General features: G+C 37.4%; 1 protein-coding gene across 15 annotated transcripts in view; it reads left to right on the top strand.

The window, feature by feature from the left end:
• LOC131429786 (dual 3',5'-cyclic-AMP and -GMP phosphodiesterase 11-like) overlaps positions 1-12,014 on the top strand; it is a 346,593-nt gene that overhangs the window by 155,307 nt on the left and 179,272 nt on the right. For 3 of the 15 annotated variants that reach the window (XM_058594133.1, XM_058594131.1, XM_058594144.1), the window contains exon 1: positions 10,728-10,785. The exons of 8 other annotated variants lie outside the window; for them this stretch is intronic. In XM_058594133.1, coding sequence (XP_058450116.1) covers positions 10,743-10,785 — 43 coding nt within the window. In that variant the 5' untranslated portion in view covers positions 10,728-10,742. Of the gene's footprint in view, positions 1-9,552; positions 10,619-10,727; positions 10,786-12,014 lie in introns of those variants that run through there. 4 more of the 15 variants (XM_058594137.1, XM_058594139.1, XM_058594140.1 and 1 more) reach the window with 3 other exon arrangements.

Genomic DNA, 12,014 nt, shown 5'->3' with positions numbered 1-12,014 from the left:
AAAAACATTCCAGAAATGTAATGGGATTCATTTCGTAGAAAAAGTTTCGTGTAATGAATGTGGAAAACCCTTATCATATGGCTATTTTCGGAACGTATGTGATGTCAGTAGATGGAAGAAAATAATATTTGGCGTCGTTTCAAAATCCAAGATGGCGATTTCCGGTTTCGTGACATTTCCTGAAAACCCCCACAATATGGGTATTTTCAAAACGAATTTTATGAATAGCTTACAGAAAACGATGTTTGAGGTGGTTCTGAAAACCATGATGGCAACTTCCGGTTTATTGATATCCCCTAAAAATCCTTACAATTTGAGTATTTTTTTATTTTTTTTTCTCTAGGTCTTCTCATAAATCAATATGGCGACTTACTATCTATTGATATTTGATCTCAAACATCATTTTTAGGTACCTTTTCATCAAACCCGTTTCAAAAATATCAATATATTAGGGTTTTAAAGGAATACTAATGAACCGGAAGCCGCCATATTGGATTTCGAAATGAACCCAAACATTATTTTCTGGCCCCCGTTCAACAAATTCTTTCCAATAATTCCAATTCGTTTTTTTGACATTTGATTAGTTAAAAAATATTACGTTGCTTAGGATTTGAATCCTAAAGCTAGTTCCGGAAGTACCCGGAGGAGTGCTCAAAAACTCCAAAGTCGAATTCACTTCTTTTTCTCAGGGATGGATTAATCGATTTTCACAAGCTTAGGCTCAAGTGAAAGGTTTTACGATTAAAATTGAATTTTATCCGGGTCTGACTTTCGTCTGCGGAATTACCGGAAGCAGTGTGTTGAAAAATAAATACTGTCATTGAGAGTGAAACGATGCGATAATCGTAAGAAAGATTCTAATAACCGTCTTCTGATTTCCATTCCGTTTCGAAAGTACCGGAAACTGTGGTTAAAAATCAATCAATGTAACTTACTTCGACTGACTTACGATTCCATGTATTGCTATGAAATTTCACCAGTATCCGACTTTCGGTTCCGGAGTTATAAGGTGACGAAAGTTAACACTTTCGAACAATAATATAAATGACAATGCAAAGAACGTGTAAACTCTACGAAACTGTGGTGAAAACTGTTCCAATACATAGCTATTGTTAGTTGATGGAGAAACCGGTTTTGCTTATAACGGTTCCCGATTACCGATTCCGGAAGCACCTGAAATTTTGGTCAAAAACTCCAAATAGAAAACGGAGCTTACTTCGATTTCTGAGGAATAGTTGAACCAAGTTTCACTAAGTTTCTCAAAGGAAAGTTTTTGTGGTCTCATAGGATGATGTGAATTCTATCCGGAGTCAACTTCCGGTTCCGAAATTACAGAGTAAAAAACGTTGGCAATTTTAAGCCACAATATGAAATGATGATGCTAAGTATGTAAAAATCTTTAAAACTAATTCAATATTTATTCCATTTATGGCCATACAAATGTGTTTTGTTGTTTCGATACCGGAGATAGCAGTCAAACAGAATTGCTGGAGAAACCGACTTTTGATCGGAGCTCCGGAGTTCCCCCATTTGACTCAACTCGACGAGATCGAAAAATATCTGTGTGTGCAGTTTTCAACGATTTTTTCTAGATTTCAACAAAGTCAGGCTCGGTTCAAGGCGACTATTTCTGCAATTGATCAAGTTCGAAGATTAAATAGCTATCGCTTTTGATTCCGGAGGTATAACGGTATAAGTGTCGCAACCAACAACCCGCACTTTTTTCCTATGCTCTCACTTTTCTCGGAAATGGCATGACCGATTTCAGAAAGTTTGGGCTCATTTGAAAGTTATTATTGGATTATTTATCAAGTTCGATGAGCCTCTGGCTAACTTTTCCGGTTCAGTAGATATAATCGTATAAATGACGCAACCAGCAAATAGCACAATTTTCTGTTTCTGCAATTTTATCAGATCTAACCAATGATCAAATGTTCAAATGTATTATTTTCCATACATTTAGTTTGAGGAATGTGATCGAATATGTGACGTAAGCGCTGAAGCATACTTTTGGTATCCATCCGAATCGATCTGAATGAATTTATATCAGAAATTAATGCTAGAAATGAAATTCTTAGAAATTATCTTAAGAGGTAGACCTATAAATTTTCCGGAAACCCTCTAGATTGAGAAATAAAAATTATAGAGTTGTACTCAAGATACGACCGAGCATAATTGTATTGAAAATGAAATAATTCTAATCAATACAAAAATAAAGATGATGATGGATGCTCCAAACGCTGACAAAATATAACATTACTCTACTTTAAGCGCTCAGATTTTTTGCCAATGATCAATTTGACAATTAGATTCTTTCAGAACAATTGATTCTATTCTATTTTGATGTCTTACACAAATTTTGACATTTCAAAGTTTTTGAAAACGATCCTTTAAATGAATGTCAATTATGATGATTTCAAAGTTACTTAAAAGATCAATTTTGGATCCGAATAACCTCCAGATATAAACTTGGACAAATGAAACGATTTCATTTTATAATGATAATTTTCAAAAAAGAGAACTTGCAAACTTATTCATTTTATAAACAGCGATTCAAGAGAAGATGTTATATATTTTGATCGAAAAACGTGAACGTGAAAAACCGTTCCGAAAAATCTTCGGAAAGGGTCTGAGAATACTTTGGCAACGATACAAGGAGACAAACATGAGGAACAGTCCGCACAAAATATTTTGTTACTTTCATTGATGACATTTGTGACTCGAGTTCAGTGAGGGGTCCTATTCAAATGATACATGTAAAATCGTAGATCAGCTTATCTTGTGTTTAATACCATATGATATTGCATCTAAAGTACAACTCATTTGTACTAAGCTCTGAATCTTTTGAAGCGTTTAATTCCTGTTCTAATTGATACTGTATAACTATTTGCAATATATTGCATTGTTTTTGTTACACTTACTCTGGATTCCTTCTATGAGATTCTTGGAAGTAAGATTAGATCAAAATATTACGCTTCATAAGACTAAATCATTTTCTAACTATTCAATTCGTTATTTTTATTTTTACGTTTCGTCTTTGACTCATCAGTGCAGAGCAGTTCAAATTGAACTGCTTAGAGCTAAACTCGGCAGTTCAATTTGAACCGCTAAGCAGACGTAAAGTTTCTGCTACTTACAGAACACTTTTGCCGAGTTTAGCACTATGCAGTTCAATTTGAACTGCTCTACACTGATGAGTCAAAGACGAAACGTAAAAATAATGAAAACGGTTATGTGCCCTAGCAAAAAATTTGGCTAACCCCTAAATGACCATACCTGCATCGGCCAGAAATAGTCGAAAACACGTTTTCGTTCGGCACGTCAGAAAAGACATTGCACTTCGTTGCAAAACAAAAAGTGTTCTGTAAGTAGCAGAAACTTTACGTCTGCTTAGCGGTTCAAATTGAACTGCCGAGTTTAGCACTAAGCAGTTCAATTTGATGAGTCAAAGACGAAACGTAAAAATAATGAAAACGGTTATGTGCCCTAGCAAAAAATTTGGCTAACCCCTAAATTTTCAATTCGATTTCACGCTAATGGTTTGGTTCAATAATAGGATCCGAGGGCTTATGCTAGGTTACATTTAATGTAAAAGAAGTATCTATGATTATTATAACACATCTTTATACTGGATCCATTTGCACGTGAATCAAAATAAACAGCTAACTGGTATTCAATATATTCAAGTGAATATGGTATCAACACACCGCACACATACAAAAGAGACTATCCAGCGAGCGAATGAATGTAACTTTCAGTTTTGTCATCCACTCACCACTCAAACACCTTCCTCGCTGGCAGTCAGAGGTTAACTTAAAGCAGAAATGTATTTGGGCATATATTTATAGATTCCCTTATGTGCGATAGTTCATACTGCGCAAATCGGACGAGAGGATGACATCATTGGCAAGCTGTGATTGACTCGTGAAAACATAGGTCAATTCAAACCAATTTTTCAATCGTAAACTGTTGAAATACTAAAACGACGTTTCCATACATGTTTAAGTTAAATGTTTCCGAATCGATTGGTTGTTAAATTATTTAAATCCTTCAATAAATGACTGAGCGTTCAAAATTATGACAGAAAATGGTTACTAAATTTCTGTTTTGAGCTGTTAGTGGAATGTTTTCACTAATAGTACTGTTGTTGTACCGTTGAATTCCACTATGTTATATCACGTCACTACACTCACAAAGTCACTATTTTCACAGTCACTATTTTTCCGAAAGTGTATCAAACGTTATAATACAGATTCGTATTTCGGAATGCTATTTGCATCCTTCTTCAGTGTATCGGTTTAATAATAAACTTATAAAACCGATACACTGAAGAAGGATGCAAATAGCATTCCGAAATACGTATCTGTATTATAACGTTTGATACACTTTCGGAAAAATAGTGACTGTGAAAATAGTGACTTTGTGAGTGTAATGACGTGATATAACATAGTGGAATTCAACGGTACAACAACAGTACTATTAGTGAGAAAATGGTTAGTTAGTTTTGAGTTTTTCAAATTGATACTCAGTCTCGTATAGCGAAGAGTAAACCAAAAAAATGGTGGCTTCGCCCTTTAATGAAAAAAAAATTTCTTAAGAGACTGTGTGAATGAGAGAAGAAAGACATTACCACGCCTTTCAGTGGATTAAGAATAGGCTTTTTAATGATATAGCAGGAATACAGGGATGTGTTCAAATAATTGTCAAAGCCTGCTTCGTTTCTAATATTCAGTTTCTAAAATTGAACTCAATAGTAATTTAATCTTGTCCAGTCTCGTACCTAGGATTTCGTTTCGGGAGAGGCCCACAAATAAGAAATAATGCATCTAACTGATGATTCTTGTGCCTTTAGTAATTTTTGTCGTGAATACGACTTACTTTACTATGGGGTGCCTTTTCAAAATTTACCCTCTGAGAGAGTGATAAGTTTTTGATCGTGAATATCTCTTGTTGTATCTAACGAATCAACATAATTTTTGCTACATGCCCTCGGAAATATTATCACAATTTTATGATAAAATTTTCAGTTGTGTGACATAATCTCAAATAGTTAAAAATTAAACTTTTCTGAAATGTTTGGTATAAACGAGTATCATAGAGGATAATTCATAAGGCGCGTTTGCCTTTCTCGTATTTTTAAAGCTCATAGCTCAGTGATCCGTGAAAGGATGTATATAATCTAACTACCAATAGAATCGAAATTTTTCAACTTAAACGTGTATAGCAAAAGCATTGAAGTATTTCAATAGTACGCTATTGAAAAACCTGTCTAATTTGACCCATGTCAACACCAGCCAATCAGAACGCGTTCTGAGGAAGAGAACAAAATATCTGCTGCTGTACAACAAATCGTTCGAGGGAAATGTTCCGAACAGTGTTTAATATCGTAGTGAGTTCCACAATTTGGTCCTTCTGAAAGGCAGGAATGAATCCCGTACAGCACCCTGATAGTTTCTTTCAATGAAATGCAAATCCGAAATGAAATAATCGACATTAAAATTCTGTATCCGGCTATTTTTATAGTTGTTAGGAACGCCCGTTAGTGAAAAAGCTACAAACGAAATCACATAAAAAGAAAACTCTTAACAAAAATTGAATCAGTTTGGATTCTATCGCCACTGCGAGCAGATGTGTTTTGTGTCGTCTGCACTGCTAGTTTCGCTTTCGACAAGAGCGATTACATCACAGCTGCCAGTCATTAGCATTGGTGAAAAAATAATGGTGGAGAGCATTACACAAAATCAGTCGTTCTAATGGCTCTAAAAGTTTTCTAAAGAACTATTAGGATTTGTTGTTCGCAGATCGAAGGTAATTATCATCAGTTTAGTGCAAATCAAGAACAGTTTGATTAGATTTGTGCACTTTTCGCTGTATGAAATTCACAGTAATCGAGATCAAGTGAAGCCTTCTTTGTTTTTGCGAAATATGTGAAAAAGGGGAATGCTTGCATAATTCATACAATTGATATTCGGAAGTGTTAAGGAACATGTCAGTTGTTTTCGTATTCACGACATCCAGTTATGTCTCTGACATTACCCACCCGCCTTTTTTTTTGGAGGGTGAGTGCAAGTTATTGGCGATTTAAATAAATATGCACTCACATATTTTGGATTGGACAATGAGGGATTGAAGCGAGAAGTTCTATGTGTCAAAGAGATGGGGTATGCAAACCTTCAATTTCAAGGGTGTATTCTTATAAGTCACGATGTACAATGGAACAAATATTTTGAAACTATTCAGTAAGCTCTTGTAACTCTTGCAAATTTTGCAAAATTTGTTGATTATTTGTCGAACAGAAGGTCGCGCCGATTTTAACAAATTTATATTCAAATGAAGTCCTACATGATCCTATTTAATTTCATCGAATCATCTTCCGTGTCTGGCTCAGAGATGCTAGACCTGCAGATTGTAAATCAGTAGATTTTTAAAATAAGCTGCAGACATGTTTCAGTTGCAAAATTTTTTGTAGACTTTTGAAAATCACGTTTTTGTAGACGTTTGTAAAAATTTACAAATTCATTTTTGAAATTGCTATACCAATTCCGTGCATCATTCTTTGAAGAAAACCTGGAGTCCGCAAACTTATTTTTTCGAGTTTACAGACTTTTTCAACCCTGCATGAATATATTTGAATTTGAGGGTGATGAGTAATAAAAATTTAAATTCGTCATTGTGAGTGACGATACAAGAAGAGAAAAATCTTCTTTGTAGCGGCCCAAAAACTCCAAAACGGAACTCACATAAATTTCTCAGAGATGACTAGGACGATTTGCATTGGATTCTAATGGAAGGTCTTATGGTTTCATAGACTTGTATGCTGTTTCACGAAGTCCACGAAAACTATACCGAGACAAACCCAAAGATCCGACTTCATAGCCATTCCACCAAATTTAGCCTCCCTAGGCCGATTCGAAGCACTCGTGCCGATTTCAGTCTATTGTCGGTTAATCATTGTGTTCCCTGGCCTATAATAATGGATCTAGACTTCGTCAACAGTAACCAATCGATATCAGCATCATCAGCATAGGCGAACATGCTTCCAAAGTGTGCTTGCGTTCATCTTTTTAATCCTGAGTATGCAAGTGTGGTATCCAGCGGCAGGCCATCTTTTTCATTCGCAGAATATTGTTGAAACTATGATATGTTTGCTCAGTACTAATTCTCATGGCACTTTCTGGTCATCCAGTTGGTAGAATTTTCTAATCAGCAAACCTTGTTAGTTGATGGTCAAAAAACTTATTTTCGTTCCTGGTTCCGGAAATAGTGGCTAAAAATTTCAAAATGAAAATTACTTTGCTTCGATTTCAGGAGGGGCCATGGCCCCTTGGGCCCCCCCTCTGGATACGTGCCTGATCTTGTCGAATCCTTTTCATGCGCTCGAGTTTTGGACAGAGAGACTAGAGTTTGCACTGGTTTTTACCTTTTTTCATATATATAAAAAATATGTATAGAATTCGCTCAAACTTTAGGAAAATTTTCCTAGGCATGGAGGGACGAATGTCATATACCAATCGATTCAGCTCGATAAACTGAGCAAATGGCCATGTGTGTGTATGTGTGTGGGTCTGTATGTGTGTTGTCGCGAATGAAAGGTCTCCCCGTCACCCATAACGCTATTGAATGGTTTTGAGATTGGATGTTTACTTTTTAAGTTATACGAAGTTTTATGTCAAAATTTTCAGTTTTTTTACAGTATCTGTCACACTTGCCCTTGAAAACAAAATATGTTTCCAAACTTAGATTGCACACGGTAATAGCTATCCAAAAAGCCATAGATTATTGAAATCCGTCTATTTTCAACGGAGATATCGACATTTTTGTATAAGCGACTTTTCCCCCTATTCCAACAGTAGGAGTTTTGTGCATTGTATGACAAAGCAATTCTTGGGAGCAAAGTAAAACACGATTTTTTATTCTGTTACATACAATTCTTTCTAAGTATCAAACAGACTGTGTACAGCATGCTTTTTCGTGACATTTTGCTTCGGACCGTTGTTAGCACGGTTCGTTTTCGACAACGTAATCGTTCGAATATGACATATGTAAACCAGATGATGGAAAATTTTCGAGTTGAAAACAATTCCATAATTATATTGGTTTAAATTACTTATAGCAATAAGTGCTGGAAGAACATAACACCCATATACCATTCGAATCAGTTCGTCGAGATCAGCAAATGCGTGTGTGACAAATAATTTCACTCAATTTTCTCGGAGATGACACAACCGTTTTCTACAAACTCAGATTCATATGAAAAGTCGTACGCTCCCAAATAAGATTCCTGAAATTATGTTCCGACTTCTGGTTCCGGAACTACAGGATATGTGAAATTAAATTAAAAAAGTGTAACTCATTTTTCTCGTAGATCGTAGAACCATCTAAGATTCAGATAAAAGGTCTTGCTTTTTAGTCAGATCCAACTTCCGGTTGATTAGTATAAAAATGTCCATTTCACATAAATTAATCAGGTTTATCGGGTTCGCAGATTTGTTTCTCAAAGCTCAATCGTTTTCTCAAAAAAGGCCAGATCGAATTTCGTAAACAATAATTCAAATTGAAAGAGTTATGGTCCCTTACACAATTGGTGAATTTTACCCGTTCCGTTGCGTTCCGAATCTGGAACTACAGGGTGATGAGTTTTTTAAATTCAAACCGATATAAGAAGTTAGACTCAAAACTATTGCAAGAAGTTAGACTCAAAACTATTCGTCATGTTAATTTACGGTGAACCGTTTTGGGTTATGCTGGTTCCTGAGTACCGGCTCTGGAGGTACCGTAAATAATGACGAAAAACTAATAATAACAACTTACTTCTACATCTCATGAAATGTTCAATCGATTGTCACATGTTTATATTCAAACTCGATCCGATTTGCAGTTTCCACGTTACACAATAATGAGTGATTAAAATCTCAAATTACCGCTTAAAACAACGGTCATTACAATAATGTCATAATGAATTAAACGCCGAAGAATATTCATGCAAAAAAACATGGTTCAAAAAAGGTATCATCTCACTGTTAGGTGGATTAAACACGTTTTTTCTTCAGCAATTCGTAAAAAAATTTTAGATAGGAACGTTCCTGATCAGATATTCAATTTGCAGTACAAATAATTCTAATAAAATGTTTTGTGTTATTAAAAAAGTCGAATATTTAAAAAAAAAGTCAAGGCTGACTTAATTTTAAACATGGTCGAAAAGGTAAATTCAACTAATGACAGTATTGTTTCAATCCAAAATATTTAATAATTCAACATTTAAACTGAATTTCAAGCACGTACACACTTTTGGCTCATATCAGAAACATATTGAAATTTCCCTCTCAACTAACGCAATCTCAACGCCAAACTCAACCACCTAAATTGCCAACAATCAACCGCACAGGCACACACACACTCACCCCCACAGAAACAGTTCATATCCCGCATCGACAAGCTCGATTGATCCCAAAATACTATGCCCCGGCAAATATGTACTCAGACTCGGTCTGAGGCGGGGGTGGTTGACAACGGGTTTATTTGAATTTTCATTTCATCTCGGTGTGATTTTAGGAGTTTGATTCGACGAAGCGCCATCTGATGTTTGGCCGTTTCTGCCGTGTGACGTTGCGACCGATAAACGGACGCGCGAAACAGTAGTCGAGTGGAATCCAGAACCGCCAGAAGTATTAGAACATCATCGCAAGCATCCACGGGAGAGACGGTGGTCGAAGATACCTAAGAGTGCTAAGTGAAATTCGAACAAAACGACGAACAACGTGATCGATATGCAGAAGAAGCAATTTGATTGGCGCCCGCAGTGCTACCGGCGAAAGGAAAATAATTGTACCTATTGAAGAGAGAGAGAGAGAGAGAGAGAGAGAGTATCAGTGCAGTTTATGTCCGGGCTGTCGAAGCCGGGTCTTCGCCGTGTTTGTGGTTCTTTCGTGCGCGCAAAGTTATTCTATGCTCTGGAGGTTTCATCTAAGCGTTAACCTTCCGGCAACAACAACAACAACAACAAAAAAATTGGTGTGGATAAACTTGTGGCGAGTCGGGTCCTGGCCGGTCGCCGCCGGCTGTCTGTCGGAGCACGACCAAAGAAACGGACTGAATACCGACTACCGGTGCGCGCGGTGGTGGCAGCTGCGGTCGTCGAACGACGGGAAAAGCCATCGAACAAAAACAAACGCGGTCCGGGATGGGAATCGTGTAGGCGGACGGGTCTTCCGAGTGTGAGCCGGTCCGATATTGCCTTCCTGGCCCACAGCGATAATCGGCAAAACGGAATCGGGGGGAAAAATAGAAAGAGTTCATGATGGATAGTCGCAGATAATATGGAAATGGTGCTGTGACGCGCGCGTTGTTGTTGATCTACATAGAGACCCCGCCGGGTACGTGGTCGTTGTGTCAAACATCGGCGTCGACGTCGTCAACAACGACGACGACGACGACAACGACGACGACGGCTACGACGGTCGAAGACTACAGCAGCAACACTACGAAGAAGTGAAGACCAGTGCACGAAGTGATGATGTGACATGCAGCCGTTCGGTGTGTGTGTGTGATAGTGAGTAAATAAATTAATGGCAAACGACAACGATAACGATCGATTTGCCGTGACCGAGGGCAAGTTCGAGTAGGTCCTTTCATCCAATGGATGAATCTATAAATATCAACACCAGGCGGTGCCGAAAGGGACTCGAAAGTTGGTTGCGGCGAACGGAAATCGATTGATATGAATTGCATCCCTGCGGTTGGTTATGCCTGGTCGGTCACGCTACGGAGCCGCATGGTGGGCTGAGGGTAATCGTATTATAGCACACTAGTTGCTTGTTCCAACCGCTCTGTGCACGTAAAAGCTCTGATTACCCAATGGTAGCTGGAGGCAACTGGAAAACGTAAAAGCAAAAACCTGAAACCCACGTTGCTACTACAATCCGAGACGGAACTTGACCTTTTTTGTTTTGGTAGGCTTGACAACTGATTTGTGCCGCACGGGTCAAATTCTGCGACCCTTTCGAATGCACTTGAAACGAGGGTAAGGGTGATAAAACAAAAGTTATAAACGAGGTTACATGTTGGGGCTTTGTGTTCACGCCAAGATGCATCGTACAGCGAACGTCCGACAGTCAGGATAGTAAACGTAAACAAAACATTCCACTGAATATCATTTGAATATATTGAGAGGTCTTTGTCCGTTCATCGATGGGACACATGTCGATGTGGGCTAGTGACAGTGAAAGCAATTGGAGAAACATCGCATAAAATTTTGAGCACAAATTATAGATACTGGAAGGATGTGAAAATATCCGGGTTTGAATTTTCTCTCCTGTCAAACGGTGTGCTATGAATGACATTGGTTTTCCGTTCCGATTTTCATTCATGTAGAAGTGAAGAATTTGCTTTGAATTTCAAAGCATACCTATCAACGCGTACTTTGTTAGCTATCGAGGTTTTTTTTGTCAAATGTTAATCAAGTGGAAATTCAGCAAAGCGCAGATATCAGCGTTTGTAAATGACAACGTTTCAACATAGAAATTAGTATCGTCGTTCGTTAGATCAGCATATTGTGTAGTTCCACGAATCACAGACTATTTTCTGTTGTTGGTCCGTCTTAACGTAGCAGTTTATGTCAGTAGAAAAATTACAATTAACTAAACACCCATGAGAAGTTGTATCTTCGCTATGCCATCCAAACTGTTTTTCCCGAGAACAAACGTCAAACTTTAACAACCTGAATAAAGTAAATATGTTGATCATCTTTTCTTCATCATAATTTGATATTCTAGAACTTAAAATAGAATTATAAGGAGTGTATCGATAAGTAGTTAGTAACATTCAAACAATTATTACTCCGGCGGTAACATGCTTGTTTACATGTCAATAACAGCTGCGCAATCAATTGGTTTCGGTACGGTTTATCGTTTCAATGATGAGTCGAATTGATCCGGAAACGCGAAAGAAAATTCTGCACACTTGGTGCTCAGAAAGTGGTGTCACGTACAACGAAATTGCAAAACGGGTGAAAGTGC

This window comes from Malaya genurostris, chromosome 2 (assembly GCF_030247185.1).
Source record: "Malaya genurostris strain Urasoe2022 chromosome 2, Malgen_1.1, whole genome shotgun sequence".
In the NCBI taxonomy this organism is placed as follows: domain Eukaryota; kingdom Metazoa; phylum Arthropoda; class Insecta; order Diptera; family Culicidae; genus Malaya; species Malaya genurostris.
This window is presented reverse-complemented; position numbering and strand designations above follow the sequence as displayed.